The following is a 19,870-nucleotide window of genomic DNA, read 5'->3' on the forward strand; positions in this document are numbered from 1 at the left end:
CTGCGCTTGTGCCTATGCATGGCTGTCTGCAACCCTCATTACCTAGAGGACAACAAGCTTCAAGAGAAATGACTGTGTCTTATCTTAGACAAATGTTATCCTGTTTCTGATGAGAGCTTAATTTAGGACAAGTGGTGATGGCAATTAAGGCTTAAAGCTGCTTGTTCACAACAGAGACAAAAATATCATTACTAAACAAATGACTGTGCCCATGAAATTGGAAATTGTTTAATGTCATCATGTGGCTACCAAACGAAAGGCTATTATCCAGAAGTGAGTTACAAAAAAGGTGCTCACTGATTAAGTGATTTAGACAAATTCTGAAAGTAGATTAATAAATTCATATTAGGCAAAATTAACATATTTGATAAGCTCTTCCTCCTGTTGCTTCAAGGTCAGGACTTGCATTTGCCCATTTCAAAACATTAACTCTATTCCTCTTAAGTGGCATGTTTTGCAGATATCAGACAGAAAAGACATTTTTCATCCTAACTTTTTGTAATAATTCAGAATTCATTGTTCCACCAATGATAAAAGGTATTCTGAATTAGATATAGAAAACTGGGCCCAAACCATGGGCCAAGCTTTTTATGAAGTAATGGAGCATTTTGCTTTCATTTAACTAAAGTGTTGTATTTTCATCTCACCTGTCCCCATCAGTGATTTGTCAGTTTCTCATGCAGGTAGCTTCATAAATGTTCACATCAGTATGTGAGGAAGTGGTCAACCTCACATTACTTGCTTTGGCGTGGGAGGAATCTTTTTTGGCTAACGACCGCTGGATGGACTTTCAGAGTTGATTTGACCTGACAAATACAGCACTTTTAAATAACAAAGAACACTCATATCTGATTGGCGTCCCACTGACTGGAAGAACCTGATTCTAATTTTAAGTATTATTAGATGTCAGTATATTTTTCTTAATAAAAGAATGACCAAATGTTAAAGTGTTATTCAGTCCGGTTCTGTCCAGATAAGTCTTACACCTTGTTGGCATCTAGGCTGCAGATGTATTCCCCACAATGTTCAAGGACAGTTAATACTTGTTCTCCCTCTTTATTCACAGAATATTAACTTCACTACATTAAATCAACTGCCTGCACATTGAAGCTTCTCATTAAACAGACAAAATGTGACAGACACCACTTTTTAACCTCTTGATAAAATTTTACCACCAGCCTGGCCTACATTTCTCCCCACTATCTCCACAGAACATTAATTTTCTCTTAGGATTTCCTATCACAGGTTAAGAATTAGGCTGCCCTCTTGTTCAGCTCATTCACTCCTCTCAACAAACCAATCTCTGAGTGTGTCATGAGCCAGAGGAACTGAGCGTCTTGCCAGACTGAACCCTGACCTGTGCCTCATTTTAGACAGGAATACCGATAGCCTTGTCTGACATAAAGGTCTTGAAATCTGCATCACTGACTCTTTGTGGAATAAACAGAGACCTTCACTGATTGTCTCCAAGATAAAATTGTCAGAAGAGCAATGTAGAAAGAGGGATAAAAGGGGAGAGGAGCCCTGTTCTCCCTTGATGGAAACTGCAAAAGATTTGAAATAGCTCCCAGTTTTATAATGTTGTCTTTCATCTTTCTTTCTCCAGTGCACATGTAGACACACACACATAGAGAATCCCATCTTGCTTGTCCATTGACCCTTGCGATAGCTTGGAGACAGTATCACTGTACAGGCTCCTCTCTCTCTGCTTCCCTTGCCTTTTGGCTGTTGTCCCCATGTTGTAACAAGCATGTTTGTAGCCATCCAAACTATGATAGATGGTTGAAAAGTAAAAAGACTGAAGGACTGTTACACTGTCAGGGGGAGAAAATTATACAGAAATGTCAACGACTAGCCTGTCTTGTGAACACAATGGGATGATTAAAAGGTGAAATTAAAATATCAGTACTAATCGTAACCAAATTCTGCAGGTTCACAGTAAAATAAAGGAATATTTTCTTTTTACTAGCCAGTCACTGGCTGGATTCATCAAACTGTCTATTCACACAATGCAATCATTTATAATGTGAAGTAAATGTTTGGCCAAAGAAGAAAACAATGTGTTAATTTACTTTGTTAGCATTTAACCATACATTACATAAGTGGTGATAGCACTTGTGATCTTTTCTGAGAGTCAAGAGAAATGACCTTTTACAGAAACAAAACACCTGGCACATATAAAAATGTCAAATATGACAAAGAAAACCCAAAACTAGTGAACAGTCAGAATCCTTTATCAGCTACAAATGGGATAAACATTTACAGGCAGTTGTTACAATAACAGGGAATTGTACACAGTGGTAAACATGGTCTGTTTCAAACTTTTTTTAGATGTGTTTTCCATATTAAATACAGACACAGCATTCCAGTGTTTTGGAAATGGGGTTGTACAAAATGTAACACTGAAAAAACATTTTCAGGCTCAGTGTTGAGTTGTGCTGGCCAATGTGGCATACCAGATACAAGGACCTTGTTTTATTATTTATTTATTTTTTTACCAAGTCTGGATAGTTTTATCCTTGACCTTTTTTTGTATGCATTATGTACCACTGAGGGCAAGCACTGATCCTAAGCTGCAATGGCACAGAAAAGTAATAACAGTGGCTTTACTGCAATTCTGCTTTATTGATGTGAGGACAGAAAACACTGAGGCTGAGACTGATCTGATCTTAGCCTGTAGAGGATGACCTTAGATCTGTAGATGGCAGAAAGCACAACAATCTTATGAAACTAGAGATAAATCAAATTCCACATAACACATGTATGACAAAAAGTTCTAGTCACACGACATCCAACAGTTCACCAAGATGAAACATTAACTTTAGCATTCTACGGTTTTATGTACTCCTTCATCCCACTGCCCACAATTCATTTGTAAAAAAAACATTTGAAGCGATCTTAAAGTAAAACCTGTGAAGCTCACACCTACTATGAGCTCAATGTTTGAGATGATCCAGCTCACAAATATTACATGTGCCACATGTCAACAGCCAACATTATTTGGGATGTACAATTTGTTTCATGCATATAATTTTGTTGTTCCACCTGAATGTTTCCAATGAAAATCTCATGCACTGTCCATTTTCTTGTTCAATTTCACCTTTGCTGGCCTCAGTATATGTCTTTTTTTTCAGTGAATACATTTCCTCTATGATTGCCAGTCTTTTCACTCTTTGTTTCTGTTCAAACCCTTCCCCTAAAACAGCTTTTTACAAGCTACTAACAGTATTTTAATCAAATATCTGTCACTTCCTCCAACAGTTTCCTCCATTAAATTGCACAATTAAAATAAAACTCGTGGGAATTTTACACAGAATGTTTTACTTATAAAACAATTTCCCAAAACAGAGAATTTCAGACTTTTTCAAACCAACCCACATTCAGCCGCTAATTTTATCAGTAATCTCTCTTGCTGTTTATTATTCGCCAGACCGGCCACCAGCTCCTGTCAATGTGTCTGTCATGCATCTGAGAGCAGACTCTGCCACTGTATCCTGGGAGGTTCCAGAGGGAGACATAATAATTGGCTTCTCCATCTCACAACAGGTAAATCCTTAACTTCTAATATCAGCCAGGATCATCCTGGAAAGAGCAGCAGAACACCCCCAAATTCAGAAAACTACTTCTGCACCATCTTTGTGCTTTAGCTTGTGGTTTGGATTTAGATCAAGCTTTTTTGTATTGATGCACCTGTGATCTTTATTATGCCTTGCAGTGGTTTTTGATAGCCAATGGACCATAATAATTGACTTGGTAAAATGAGTGGTTTAAAAATTCATCCCCTGACGTTTTTCATTAATTTGGAGAAGGGCTCACTGATGCCTGGAGTCAGAATAAAACTTTTCATTGCTGATTAGTCAAGAGAAAAGAAGGTTGCAGCATGAATGTTCATACGTTTGTGACCCTACTAAGCTGCATTTTTTGGGTGAAAAGATTTAAAAGGCTTAAAATAGAGAAAGCAATGATGCTACTGCTGAATGATTGAGTGCAATATGCTACTGCACTTTAATCATTTTTATGCTCTGGGCAATTCAAAACATTATGCAGCCATTTAGCTTTGCTTTTCATTCACTGAACATCCTCTCTACTCGAGGTTCTTCATCATGTTAAGTAACTGCATTTGAACACCTCTTATAACTGCCTTCAGTTTAATTATTGCATTATTCATCATTTACAGACAGGAACATGCTTTCTTCTCCCTTTTTTTGTCAGTCCTCTTAGTCAAGTAAAGCCATTAAAACACGTAACGAGACATCTGGCCCAGAGCCACTGTAAGTGCAGATGGACTTGGGAGTTTTGATTGCAATGGGAGGGAGACTTCTCACAGCTTTGGGTCCGCATTCCTCCAACAACCTTGTGAAAGGACAAACATATTCTGGGAGTTTTTCAAAAGTACTTGCATCCTTATTTAATCAGAAAATTAACTCCACAACTTTTCAATTTCTTTTCAAGACCCCATATGGTGAAAATAAAATCCCAACTGTTAATATAATGAAGTGCTCAGCATGATGTTCTTCAGAGGCTTGAATATTTTCTGGTTGGTCAGTACTGTGTTACATCAGCATGAACTCTGTGCAGGTGTCTGATTGTTTCCACCCTTTTCACCACATTGGAGAGTGATAGGCTAGATTATTGATTTCAACATTGCTCTGTCAAATTTAATGAAACGAAATCATGACACTTACTAAGGAAGACAGTGTCTTTCCTAGGGACTTATTTTTTGCAGGGCTGGTATTTCTGTGTGGTCACCATGATCACCTCATTGCCCTTTATATTGATCCCTGCTGTAAGTGCTCAATAGTTCAACCTATTCTGTTACTCTCCATCACTTTTCCAATATCCAGCGGCAGGACGGACACATGCAGCGATTCATTCGAGAGGTCAACACCACCAGCCGTTCTTGTGTTCTTTGGGACCTGGAGGAAGAGACAGACTACATCATACAGGTCCAGTCAATTGGCCTTTATGGGGAAAGCCAAGCCAGCAAGAAAGTCCATTTTCGCACCCTAAAGAAGACAGATCGCTTCCCTTCCAACAGTTCCAACCAAGGTAGGCTGTTATTAGAGTTAATGCAAAATGTTTCTTTCTTTCTTTCATTAGGATCCCCATTAGCGGCAGCAAAAAGCTGTAGCTTTTCTTCCTGGGGTCCATCACATGTAATAATCATTTATACAATGAAAGCAGAACATCATCCAGAAACAACAAGTAAAGACTCATTGTGATGATACAGAAGATATGAATATAGGTGCTACCTTCATATACACACAATCATGCACACTATCAATAAAAATAACAATAATAACAACAACAATAATAATAATAACAATAATAAACTTCATCATCACAATAAAGACAACAGCAGCCTTGGAAATATTTTAGCAGCATGCACGGCTCTAGTATCAGTACACTAACTTTCAAAAATAGCGATGTTTACTATAATATAAAAATAATAATACCAGAGCTAAAACAAATCCTTATAGAAACTAATTGCCATTTATCGTAAAATACTATCTTGTAATGTTATGGTGGCATTAAAAAGTACTGTTCATTTCAAATTTGATTTAGAACTAGTAGATGTAATATTTATAGGAATTGCATTCAATTCATATATTTATCTAAATAGCCTTTAATAAAATGATTTCTTACACTAGGTAAAGTGAATTTATTAGCCACAGCATGTCTCGTTGTATAATTACATTTATCTTCGCTAAACTCTAATTTCTCTAATTTTTTCAATTCAAAGTTCTAATATAGTTTAAAGGGGGTCTTGGTCCACAATTATGTTCCTAAAAATACAAAAAAATTAAAAAAACTAATTTCTCTTTAACAAATAGCCAATTTAAATTCCTAATAGAGTAACATTTGCCCAATAATTATAAACTATCAATGTGCATGCTGCTCAATTTTGAACCATTTCAAGTTCATTTTTATTGAGTCAAACTGTGCGTAGCAAAGCAAACTACAGTGGTGCACTTTAACTTTAAGATTTATAAAAGTGTGCGCATGCAAGTACTTTGCCCGTTTCCATTTATAAATCAAAATAAACTCTAAGGCAGGCACACGTTAGAGAATGCTCTCCCACGCCCACATGGTGGCTATAAATGGTCAGGTGGACTCCTAAAATAAGTATTCATCACATCAATTCTGTGGTGGCTTGGGAGGGAAAAAGAGGAAAGAAGCGGATTTTTTCAGGGTGTGAGACTGAGATCCGGATGAACCATGTTGACAAACGTAAAAATGTTTAATTGGTGGGTACGGCAAGGGCATACATCCCAGACTGGTAGCAGTTTATTTAGTGTTAAATAATATTTCCTTCTAGTTGCTGGGTGCTCCAACTGCTCTAACTCTGCTGGAATGAAGGACCAAAGCTTACTTTTTGCCCTGACAGGTACATTCTGGCAGTAAACTGTCCACCTTATTTAGCTGGATGGGTTTTACAGCATTTAAGTTTTGTTTCACAATGACAGAACATGTTTTAGTGGTTGAGGTTCTTATTAATATCATCTCCCTTTTTCTTGAAAAACCTTTTTTTTTGTTTTTTTCCTGAGCATGCCCCCTTAGGAGAATTAATATTGAATGTGAGTCTTTATTAATTTCTGCAAACAGCTTTAATATATAACATGGGGTGTGAATAGTGAATTGTGCACAAATGTCTCACATTTAATAGCATTTTCTTGATTTTATTCTGTACCTTTGGTGTAGCCGTTTCCCGTTTTTCTAGATTATGAACCTGGATCATTGCATGGAGATAGGAAAATTTACCCATCAAGTTTGTTTTTCATAAATCCCAAAAGTTGACTATGTTTGGCGTATGACGGTTTTTGTTCCTACACCAGCTTAATAAATGAGGCCCCAGGTGATTTTGTTTCACCAATTGGACTACATATTGAAACTGAGCATCAAGGACATTGTTTGGTTCACTGATTTTAGACAAAGATGAATATAAATTTAGGTCATCAGTATACATTACTCTTTTCCAAATTAAATGGTAAATCATTTGTAAATGTACTATAAAACAATGGTCCAAGACAGCTACCCTGTGGCACACCATGAGTCACAGCCCTGATATCAGAAAAACAGGCATTAAAAAAACACTTTCCTGTTGATAGATAACTGTGGAACCACTGTAAAGCAGATTCTTCAAAGACATAAGATTTATGTTTGCTAATCAACATTTCATGGTTAATAACATCAAAAGCAACAGAAACCAATGAGTTTCTTTGCATGTATTTCACTCAGCTAGTCATCTGTCATCTGGGTCAGGGGCACAGCCTTAGAGTGACCTTTCCTATAAATCTGCAGACAATCAGTATGTAACCCATTTTCAGAAAAACTATTTTCAGTTTCTTTATATACAATGTTTTTGTTTCTATGGTCTTGCATGAAATGTGTAAAAGACTAATAGGTCAGCAATCTAAACCAGAAAATTGTAATCTTTTGTCCTTTAACAGAAGAATAATCTTGACAGTTTTCTCCTCTTTTGGAAAAATAAAGCAGGTGAAACATAGATCGACTTTGTGACAGATAGTGGAATCAATAAAGTTGGCAACCATTTTCAGAATTGGGTTGTCAAGATTGTCTATACCGGTGGTTTGATTTTAGATAATGAATAATTTTTTATGACATAATTTATACTTATTTAAAATTAAAAGTACATATTTTATTGAGTATAATATATTATTATATGTGTATAACACTGTTGTCCTTAATTTATCTATCTCACCTAAAAAGTAAATAATTAATAAATAATCTACTAGCAATAAATCTAATATCAAATAATTAATCCAAGCATGCTAAATGATATCTGCTTAACATACTGTACCTTTGTTAGTAATATGGTTCCTGGCACTTGTGTGGATGCATGACATGGTTATAAGGTAAGCAACTTGATTTATACAGATGGAAAAGGTAAATCACGTGACCCCTATTTAAAGACAGAATGTGAGAACAACTTTGACAACCACAGTATTTTCGCAGTAATGATGCCCTTTGGATGACAGTGCAAAAACATAATGTGTACAGAGCAAAGAAAAATAAAACATTGTTTTCTTGCCCAACCTGGAAATGACTTAACAAATTGCTAAATATAATCGTGTTTTCGATTTTTAAATGGAAAGGAATCATTTTGGCCATTTGTGTACTTTGTGTATATGACATTCTTTGTTCAGCCCTTACAGTCCACCCACATTGTTAATCTGTAAATTAACTTTTTTGTGTGTTTGTTCATATGACATTAACTATAAATTCCTTCTCCACAGTTATGGCTAAGATTATGGCCATTAAAGGTCACTGTACCAGTTTTTTAAATTTCTTTTTACTTATATATTAAGTAATTATTTTTCTATTCGAATTTGCCCTGAGCTAAAACTGTCCTTTTCCCTAAGGCAAGTACAGAGGTAACCCATTACAGAAATGTTCCCAGCTGCTGTATTTAAGCATATTCTCACCCCTCTTTCCTTTTAGAGCACACTGACATTTAAAATGAAACACATTAAATGCAAGTGCTGATAGTGTAAGCACCAGGAAGCCTCCTCTCACATACTCATGGGTCAGGGTGAAGAGTGTTTTCCTCCCAGACACCAATGCATTATTGACTGCCTCCTCAAGCATAGCGAGCACCTTTGAATTTGTGCAACTTTATGTCACCCATTGTGACTCTCATAAGGCTCCTAAACACTTTAAATTCAGTACATGGACTCAGCTCAGGGACTGATGGGAACATGAAGACTGTGACCAATAGAGAATAGATTGAGCAGCGCTCACTTTCAGTTCAGATGAGGAGAAAATCATTAGTTTCTATTATGAGAAGTAAAGAAGAGTTTTCAGAAGCAAGTCTTGCACTGATCCCATTTGCATTTGTTCAGCTATAATTTTCTGATAAGCTGAATGTATTCAATCTTTAATTAATGGCACAGCGTTTGACACCAGTCTAGAGACAGGCCTGACAAATCAGCTTTTTTCTTTGTGATTTTATAGTCTGTTTGAGGTTGTGAATTTTGGAAGTGCTGATGCAAGAGAATCATAAATGTTTTTCATTAGCTGACTCAGGTAGGATATCATTAGTTAAGCTGGCAAGACTGTCTTAAGTGAAAGTGTGAACTGTAGCTCAACAAAGAGCCTGCATACTATCCATTAAGCTAATAAAGACACTTACAGTATGCTCATGTCTGTTGCTTCTTAATAAATAACCAGAAAGCTGTTTTTGTCACATATTCTTTTCTTTTCTTTTTTTTTTTTAGCTAGTTAAAAGAAATGAACTCTAGAAAGCTAAGCATCTATCAGTGTATCTCAATAAAGTGCTGTGTAAGAAAAATCTAACAGCCAGTGCCAACTTTGGCAAAATTTACTCTCCAACATTAATCAGGATTTGGAGCCCTCCTCCCCAAGACGTCCAACTGGGTCAGAAAAACAACCCACTCAGTGGATGAGCTTCATTTGTAGGAGTTTGTTTTGGTGGGTTGAGGCAATCAGTGTCAGCTCTCCATAAATCTAATGCCAGCACTGCTGACTCCTCATGCCCCAGTTTTAAAATCCAATCACATCAAGTTTCCTTATGTAGCTCTTGTGAATTTTATTACACAGCTCTTTTCATGTCTGGCATTGTGCGTTGCACAAATGAAACAGTACGCCACGCACAATGAATGCATCACCTTGAATAAAAGCCATACATAACTCCCTGTTAAAAGCTATACTACTGAACTGCTGTTTAATTTAGTCCCAATCTCAGCCTGATGACTACAACAGCATTGTGCTTGTGTTCAGGAAGGTAATAGCAGTATTCTTGGTGCAAAGGACCTACAACTGACAGGTGAATTTCTTGCCACTATTATCACTCATGGTCTTTCCAGTCTCAAGGATGGTCACTGTTTGGAATGTTTGGAGCACTAAACCGGAATCTATTCTGTTTAATCCAACATCCACAACATCCAATGTTGTAGGGAAGTACAGTACATGTACATTTTGATTTATCTGTTAACATTAATTAGAATTTCTCAACTTTAACAGCAGGAGAAGTCAGCAAGGCTTGCTTCTTTGAAAAGGGTGCAGCAAAATCTGAATCTAAAATGAGTCTTTTTTTAAAAAAACATTTTTAATTAACATTAATGTACATTAATTCAACATAATCACTTTTTTTTCTTCAAGTTTTATTTCCTGTTGTTTCCTTAAAAGCTTTGATAATATAGTCTAGCTGGCAATGGCATCCCTGAGTCATGTCAGAGAAGCCAAATGCTTCCTATGGAAATTAAATTGATTTCTTGAGTGCAGTATACTAGATATTACCTATAGCTAACACAGTACCCATGCATTAATTTTTTCTTCTTTTTTTCAATGCAGTTCCATGTAATTATGTGATTACATATAGAGTATAATACCCGAATCCATTTTTATATAGCATTTCCTAGCTAAATATATGCTGTTTAGATTTACATTTAGATAAGGTATTGTGGATTTTATTTATTTATTTATTTGTTTGTTTGTTTGTTTGTTTGTTTATTTATATTTTTGTTTAGGATTGTCCTTCTACAATCCTTTACCATTTAATTTATTCTGTGGAAAGCTTTTATATTTTCACAATATATGATTAGCTTGTTGGATGTTGTGCTGTTTTGGCTTGCACAGGTTTCAGCTTTTTCCGACGTGCATAAGTATAGTAAAAAGGTTAAACAATATCATTCAAAAGTTTGGACAAACCTGCTTATTCAAAATGAATGATCAGGTGTTTATGTGTGTGTATATAAGAAGTATATAAAATAATGAAAGTAAATTAAACATTAAATTGAGTTTTTGCTGAATATTGGCACAATTTAAATGATTTTAGGCAATTAAAAGTTACTGAGTCAAATTTCAGTATCCCATTGGCAGAAATGGAATATAATACAGGATGCATGCATTTTTATTAGCAAAAAATCTTTGTGTTTAAATTCCTTTAAAACAAGTTTGCTGTTTTTATTATTATTATTTTTATTATTAGTATTATTATTTTTCTAACATGTTTCCATTAGCCCAGAATGGGTGAACCAAACGGTGGCTCTACTGTAAAGCCGGACTTTCCCATTTTTCTTGGCAACTGAACTTTCTCCTGCGTCTGTGAAAGGGAGGGGTGAGGGAGGAGGGGGGGATAAGGACATTTATTTGACAACTGTATGGAATTTCATTGCTAGATGCTCTTACATATTCCACAGTGGAGTTTTAAATAATGTGTTGCTTTGTACATTTGGAAAGTAAGGCATTGTAAAGAAATGAAAGACAATTAGAGATGCTGATTTCATATCACTGCCATGAATTTATTACAAAAATTCAAGATAGACAATCACCTGATTTTTATATTATTACACTGTGAGTAATGTGTCACTATTCCATCTCATTCCACATTACATAGACCATTGGATAACACTGTTGTACATTCACTGGGCTGGTTATCAGCCAGATCACATGCTCTGACAACATCTGTTAGCATAAGCAGTAAATAAAAAGAAAGAAAAAAATTTAACATTATGGTATGTAAAGTTGATTCCAAATGAAAGAATTAAAATACTGAACTGTTGACAGTATTAGCTGCTCCCACTTTGGTGCTAATACACTTCACAGAGGAGAGCAAGAGAAATATTTTCAAGCAGTCAACCCTAACAACATATGCTGTCCCCATAGATGCAATTACTGCATCATACTTCAAAGAAATGCTAAACTTTTCTACTGAGACGGAAGTTACCACATGGTTCTCCTGTAAAAAGAAAGAAACTGAGACGAATGTGTGCAGCACCCTAACAAATATATATAATGTAAATTTCTCTCAATCTGTGTTATATTTTCTATACATATCATCTAAAAGTATATCTGTATAGCTAATAACATCGAAGAATTGTTTGCATCTATTGCACTACTCAGCCTTTCACATTATGAATGGGACAAGTTTTAAAATGTGTAATGAAGTAAAACACACACACACACACACACACACACACACACGCACACAACTGCTTTGTCTCAAGAAAATACAATGAAATAATTAATCAAACAAAGCATTGCTGTGACACCAGTATAAAATCCCTAGTGTGTTGTTACACAGTATCCTGACACAGTTTTCAGCCACAATCAACAACATGGGATTAGGGTTGAGCAGAAGGAAGGTCATGTAATTATCTCAGCACAAACTCTTTGGTTTACCAGAGGAACAGCAATTCACTCATTCTGCAGCAAATAATCATACAGCAAATTTGAGTGATGGCAACATGAAGTATGTATGAAACAACAGTGGGACATGTTATTCAGGTCATCAGCAAATCTTGCTCTCATAAACTGTGGAATAATTCCTGTTGTATCACATATATGTCCACAGTATCATGCACACTAATGATTCAAAACAATATGATTGCTATGTGGAGAACTAAGGCAGAAATTTGCAGGTATTAGACCTGTAATTAATAATTAAAGCCAGACAACTGGGATTGGGCACATCCAAAAGAATGAGAGTTGTGATGTGTTCTTCATTAGTTGTGAGTGATTATACATTTAACTAGACTTGAGTTTTGCTAATGACATAACAATGTCATTAGTTTTCTTTCATTTGGCAAAGTTAAAGTAGCTCCTGACTTTGTGCAAATACTAAAGGTTGAGTCAGACAATGAAAAAATTACCCCGCTTAAATTTTCCTAAGCTTCTTGGAACAGATCATGGAGTTAAGTAGAGGTGGTAGGAGAAAAAGATGATTGAGCACCAATGACAATCTGTGTAAGCTGCGATGCATGTAGCACTGCAACTACAAATGTTTAATAAATTATCCACAGTCAGTGTTTTCTATATGTCATCTAAAGCAGTCTCAATACAATGTTTTTTGAAGACTGCCATATTAGTATGTAAATATATATAAATTATTTTTTTTTAAAAAGGTCATTTCAAGAAGTTGGATAGCTAATATCATGGTTGCTGCTTAGATTTCACTCAGTTAGCAACCTTAGCAAACAAAGACTATTTAAGATGTTGAATAACATAAGAACCATTTGGTGAATAGCAATTATTAAGTGAGTTAGGAAAGCGGATAGAAATATGGGAGCGTTAAAGGAACAGTGTGTAAGATTACTGACATCTAGTGGTAAAGATGGGCATAGAGATAGTTTCAAACGCTAAGCACAGTTGTAAATGAACGGTGGCGATTAGTGGCCAAAATTCTTCCAGACATAAACATTTTCATCTGCTTGTGGATCCAGTGGTCTTAGGTGCAGTGATGACTGTTCTACAGGTAACTACTTTACAATTGTATGCATGTCTACTGTCTTCCTCTTCCTTTTATGGCATTACTCATCCCAAGCAATGCTCTAGCCAAGCTGGCGCTGCAGTTTTACTGTATTATTGTATTGAGTATTGAGTTTAAACACATAGAATTATGCAAAAGTCTTGAACCACCCTCATTCTTTAAATAAGATAAATCTTTATTGTCATTATAACAACATATAATGTGCAGTAGTACAGCGACTTGGTCTTCTGACCCACGTAAGGTGCATAGAGAAATGCTGTATCAAAACCTAAGTACAGAATAAAATAAATAATGCATAAACAAACAGTGCAGCCATAAAACAGAAAAGAAACAGCACTTTGTGTATTGCACATATTGGCCCACTTCAAGGAAACGAGGCATCCTGGGTGTGTACAGTCCCTTAGAATGCTGCGTGCCCTCTTGAGACATGAGTTCTGAAGACGTCCTTCAGAGAGGGAAAAGGGTGGCCAATGATCTTCTGGGCAGCTTAATTACCGTCTGTACTTTCTTATGTGCCATGGTGCAGCTTGCAAACCATTCAGAAATGCAATGGAGAAGCAGTCAGACTGTCAGCAGCTCCCTATTCAACTTGAGCCTCCTGAAGAACCTCAGAAAGTGAGGACATTGCTGGGCCTTCTTTACAACTGCTGAGGTGTTAGAGCCCCATTGGAGGTCTGCATCCATGTGCACACCCAGGAACTTAAGGCTGGCCACCCCTTTCCACACACTCCCCACTGATGGTGATGGTTTTAGAGATGTTGATGACCAAGTTGTTATCAACACACCACCTCACCAACCTGGTGACTTGGTCCCTGTATGCTGTCTGCCAGAGATGAGTCCAACCATGGTGGTTTCATCAACATGGATTGCAGACTTTGTGTCAATAATATGAGAGATGGGGGCCCACTCTGACTCTCTAAACCCTGTCAGAAAGAAAGTTTCTGATCTAGTCACAGATGGTGGGAGTAAGATCACTGCACTGTCAAATAGCTTTGCTGTCAGTCTGTCTAGGAGCACAGAATTATTTCAACTAAGAGTGTCCTTGCATAGCACTCATATGTTTCAGGTGGGATATGGTGGTGTAGAGTGCTGTGACAATGGCGTCTTCAGTTGATCTGTTAGCTCAATTTGTGAACTGCAGAAGATTGAGTGTGGGTGGGAGGCAGGACATGATGTGATGACCAGTTTCTCAAAACATTCCATTATGACAAACGTCAGAGCAACTGCTCAGTAGTCGTTGAGGCTGCTGATGATGGTCTTTTTGGGCAGCATGATGGTTGTGGATGACTTCATGCATCATGGGATGAGGGACTAGGACAGTGATAAATTCAAGGTTTTGTTGAAGACCCCAGCCAGTTGGTTTGCACACTCCTTGAGAACCATGTCGGTCACTCCATCTGGTTCGGTGGGCTTTCTGGGGTTCACTGTTCTCAGCGTGCGCCTCACCAGGTTCTCTTACATCATGAGACTAAAGCTGCTGCAGACCAGCGTTAGAGCTGCAGCTGCCTCAGTGTAATATATTGCAGCAATTAACTAAAACATTCAATATTTATGAATGAAATTATAGATTCTAAGCCAAAACAGTGTGTACAATTCTAATGAGCTTGAAAATCAATATTTGGTAAGACTATCAAAACTTTTATTCTTTAATATAGCCTGAACCCTCCCACACAAGATTTTTTGTCATTTCTGTAGTTTTCAGTAATATTTCTCCAGATTTTCTGGTGGATGTTTCGAAGCTTTTCTCTAGATGTTAGCTGTCTCTTGTTTGTTAAAAGTATTCCACAAGCTTAAAAAACGTTGCTGTCCAGAACCTGTTGCCACTGATTTCCACCATACTCTCACTTCATCAAAAACAACACAATTTTTATGAGGTTTTGGCCAACAGCAAACGAATCAAAGCAAGATTTCCTTTTTCTTAAGAACACCACTTTCAGACTATTTTTAAAGGTCTGCTATTTCCTTTGTACCACTCCCTTCCTTTGCCCACTTCTCCACTTTTCTCAGACTTTTTAACAACAACACATAGCCCTAAGATATCATTAAGTCCTACATATTGTGTGCTTTGTCTCTTCTGTTGTCTTTTGTTTCTGCCTCCACTTCTACAAAAGAAGTGATGAGTGCCAAGTAACAATATATAGATTAATTATTTAGTGGATTGATACATTGAGCTTATTGTGCACTGTAAAATGAATGACTCTTTTCAGCTTCTTAGTTGGATCATTTTTATGGCATTTACAATGATGAATATATTTATGGTCAGCACCAGACAGACACTCACACGTGTTCACTGTCTCCACCGTTACCTCTTCACTGCCCCACTGTGTGTATTTGTCAGGTAGGAGTGAGAGAAAACAGTTATTTTCCCTCCTTGTTTGGCTCAGACAGCATGAAAAAAAGCACGGTATGTGCTGTACCTGGATGGTACGACAAACCTTAAAGTTCTTATTTATATTCTGTTACCAGGACATGTTTTAAAAAAAAGCAATCATATGGTAAATTCAGACCTATCCCTACTAGTGCTTGTCCATCCATTAAAGTGACAGCAGTTTAGATGTGGAAGACATAAATCTTCTGTCTGACCTGTACAGTAAAATTCATGTTATGCTTTTCATGGAAAAGTGACAAATGTGTTTACTTGGATATGATGTTAACAAGTTCAGTTGCTGTCAGATTTATGGCTATATGTCTATATCATAAGAGGTACAGTCCTCTGTCAAGGCTAGAAGCCCACTCTTGAAATGACAAGTTGACAGTGGGACCTTCTACAGTATAAACAGACATATATTGTTTATAGCAAAAACAGATTTTTATACCAGGCATATTAAAATCATTCTTCAGACATATTGCCAACAAGATGATGGGTTGTTTTGCTTTTTCATCCTGACAAAATAGAAGCAGGGTAGTGCTCTATCAGTGTGTGGTTTCAGCTGCAGTGAACACATGAGAAATTTTATGAATTCTTCCTTTTGCCATCTCTCCAACAACTTTAATCAAATTCTTTCTGGCCTAATCCTGCTGACGTACAGAAAAAAACTGCATTCCTCACTGACTTACTTTAGATAATTTCAAACAGGTTTCAGTGTACTCATTTTATGATGTACCATGACCCCTAACCTCTCTCCACGCACACAGTCTCACTATTATACTGCAGAAGTATTGACCACACTCTATAAATGCTATCATGTGAGAAGAGCTGACAGACTGGCACTCTGAACCAGCTCCTTGACAAGTTGATTCGCTAAAGGAGGCAATTAGAAAGAGTGGTGCTCTGGAAGACTTCCATTCAGCCAAGTTAAGAGATAGTTGGGAGGGTGGAAATTGGCCCATAGTCAGTCCACTTAAAGGAGGATTAATTTTACAAGACTAATAGGGTAATGCTCTCCACATTTTCTGACTACTAATATCTCTGTTATGAAGACAGCATCCACTTTTGCCAATCCATGCAGACACAATGTGAGTTGAAATGACATTCCCAAGAAACTCTGTCAAGGAAGATATTTCAGCTCAGTAGAAGTGTTTGCATGAATTGCGTTTTAATATCCAATGTATTTCAGACTTTATCTTTTCATATAAATGAAAGTGCAAGGACAAAATATTCAGCACTTTGTATTCAGTGTTAAGTGTTAAGGACTGCTCTGCATTTACCTCTGTAACTGTGCTGTCTGTCCTCTTTCCTAGATGACCCCACTGTGCAGGGCCTGGATAAGTCTCGGCACCTGCAAACTGGAGAAATGATCATAATTGTGGTGGTCTTGCTCATGTGGGCAGGTAGGTTTGCACTGTTATTTATTAATGTGTAGATTTCAATATTTCATATTCTGGTTCTGGCCTCTTTTGTTGATTGAAAGAGAGGTTATACGTTTTGCTATATGTGGTATATGAAGTAGGATGGATTATTATGTCTTTTTAGTATTTAGGAAACAAATTACCTTGTAAATGAAAATGTCACATGTATCATCCAATTGCTTTAATTTTTAAGGAATTAACATAAGAGATTTAGTGCTGTTGAATACACTTCAAAGACACAGTTTGTGTAGTTCCCATCAAATGACAATAAACCTGCAAAATAAACCATTTTATTAATAAACTTTTCCATCCTTTGCTTGCTTGTTCAGTCCCCACATTCCCAGGACTATATATCAAAGTATTCTTTGATATACTGAAACCAATATTACTTTCAAACAAGATCCTCATTTGTAAGTCACTTTGGACAAAGGTCTCTTCTAAAATAATGTAATGTAATGGACCATTAATTAAAGCCAACCCTTTTTATCAGTGGAGAACCTTCCACGAATCAGGTGATGCCTTTAATGGAGTTGAAAGTATGTTGGGGAGGGGGAGCAAGTCTGAGCTGGAAAACAAAATTCTGAAAATCAGCCATTTTAGGGCCTTTCATAGCAATGATGTCAAAATAATATCAAAATTTTTCATCATCTGAGATCTCCATCCAGCTATGAGTTTCAACTCTTTTGTGGTTGTGTGCTGATTAATGAAGTGTTGAGGTACAATGAGCTATGGCATTTCTGACAGGCTGCCAGGAGTGGGGTTTCCCACCCACGAGGGCCAGAATGAGATGTTAAGTAATACTAATGAGAGACACCAAAGTAACACAAGGGCTGTGAAGAGTGGGAGTGAGAGAATAGCTCCATGTGGCATACTCACAATGGATGTCACATTTTCAGATTTACATCACCACTCCATTTCATTTGTTATTTTGAAAATAATGATGAGAAATTCTGTGCTCTTTTATCCCATGTCCGTGTTGCTTGTCTGGACAAAGTATGAAATAATTGCAGCAGGTACTTACTTACTTTCATATGACCCCAGCTCATCTGCTTTATGAATAACATTGTAAATGTCTCTTAGCTGTAAACATGAAGAGTCTAAAATGTATAAACTAGCCCTGATGGAGGAAGGATTCATATCATTTAAATAAATAAACAAGCACAAGAACCAATACTACCCTCTGAAGGTCCACTGTTTCAGGTAAAGAAAGATGAAAATTTCACACATGAATTTATTTAAAGCCCTAAAATAATAGGAATCCCCCCCCAAGAAAAAAAAGTCCCTGTGATGTTGTAATGTTATGTAATGTTAGAATACAAAATAAGTGCCTGAAAGTATTTACAGTTTGATTGTCAGAAACTATGGTTGTCAAAAGATAAATAAAATAAAATAAAAAAAAATAAAATAAAATAAAAATAGATCTATGTTCACTGACAAGACTCTACAAAAGTGCCTTGTATGCATATGTCTACTTGTACTTGCAAGGACAAGGACAACTAACATTGTTCTGCTAATTAGATGAAAGCATCATTGGATCTGCATCTTTGGAGAACACTTACATTAAGCATGAATAACAAAATGCCAATCAAAAGAAAGTTTCTCAGAGCTTTACAGAGCTCATTATCAGAACTACATATCCAATAATGACAGCTCTCTCACAGTGTAGATATTCACAGCTTAACTTATACCAGGAAGTAAATTTTGAGATTACAGTATTATAAAGAATGAGGGCAGAACTGCATCTGGCAGGTTACAAAATGCAGCAAAGCAAACTCCACCATCTTCCAAGCTTTCAAATGGAGGCACAGACATCACAGTCCCTGGGGAGCAAGATTCCATTATTCACATGGCATTTCAATGTGCTCCGTTACAGGAAGCAGTGTCATGTGAGTGACAGTCTCTTTCTCATGACTGAGCTCCTATGTGTGCAAGGGTTTTACATGTAGTCATCTCTCCTCCGCAGCTGTTATTGCCCTATTCTGCCGGCAATATGACATCATAAAGGACAACGACTCCAGCAACAATAAGGAGAAGGTCAAGCCGTTATCGGAAAGGAGCACGCCGGAGCACCACAGCGGGGGACTGCTGAGGAGCAAGGTAATCATCTCAATGATTTAGTCAGTTTAGAAAAAATCCCAAAAGATTTCCTGTTAAAATGTTGAAAAATGCACACATGTTATTCAAGTATCCCCTCATACAACACAAGACAAAGACTGTGCATTCAGGCAGCTGCATGCACACACAAATAAAGCCTGAGTGTAAGTCAGCCCTGTGTGGAAGCTACTGTGCTGCATTGTGGTGGCCTTTCACACTCATCACCATAGTAGTTCACTTGACTCTCTGTTGTGCTAAAATTTGACCTCTCTCTCTAAGATGATGCATTCAATGCACTCATCAGCTTCAGTCTCAGGTGTAATATATTTTTAAAAATCAAACAACATGTCTTTACAGAATTTTATGTATGAATGTGGGGCCACTTGTTTTATAAGAGTAAGGTACGTGAGGTTTCATTTCTATTATTACAGTTTTCTTCAAGCCAGCGGCCATCCTTAATGTGTTCACTAAGAGACACCAAGCTGCGATGTACAGAAAGAAAGACTGCAACCATGTTTTCTTCACTTGTACTTAAAAAGAAAAGACAAAAGCTCAATGAATTCTTGAGTACTTTAAAAACTTTTGTAACAAACAGAAATACAACAGCCTGCTCTTAAATTGAAATATTTCTGTAAGAAATGTCTTAGATTATTAACCCTTAATCATATGTACTTTTTGTGAAATTATTCAAAGTTATTGTGTTTATTTTAATTACATGTTCTTATAATTATATTT

At 36.7% G+C, this 19,870-nt stretch overlaps 1 protein-coding gene across 1 annotated transcript in view; it reads left to right on the forward strand.

Moving 5' to 3' along the window:
* fndc4a (fibronectin type III domain containing 4a) overlaps positions 1–19,870 on the forward strand; it is a 30,431-nt gene that overhangs the window by 9,208 nt on the left and 1,353 nt on the right. Inside the window, exons 2-5 of the mRNA XM_041975016.1 lie at positions 3,431–3,546; positions 4,845–5,049; positions 16,934–17,023; positions 19,005–19,138. Coding sequence (XP_041830950.1) covers positions 3,431–3,546; positions 4,845–5,049; positions 16,934–17,023; positions 19,005–19,138 — 545 coding nt within the window. The remainder of the gene's footprint in view (positions 1–3,430; positions 3,547–4,844; positions 5,050–16,933; positions 17,024–19,004; positions 19,139–19,870) is intronic.

This window comes from Melanotaenia boesemani, chromosome 22 (assembly GCF_017639745.1).
Source record: "Melanotaenia boesemani isolate fMelBoe1 chromosome 22, fMelBoe1.pri, whole genome shotgun sequence".
Taxonomy (NCBI): Eukaryota; Metazoa; Chordata; class Actinopteri; order Atheriniformes; family Melanotaeniidae; genus Melanotaenia; species Melanotaenia boesemani.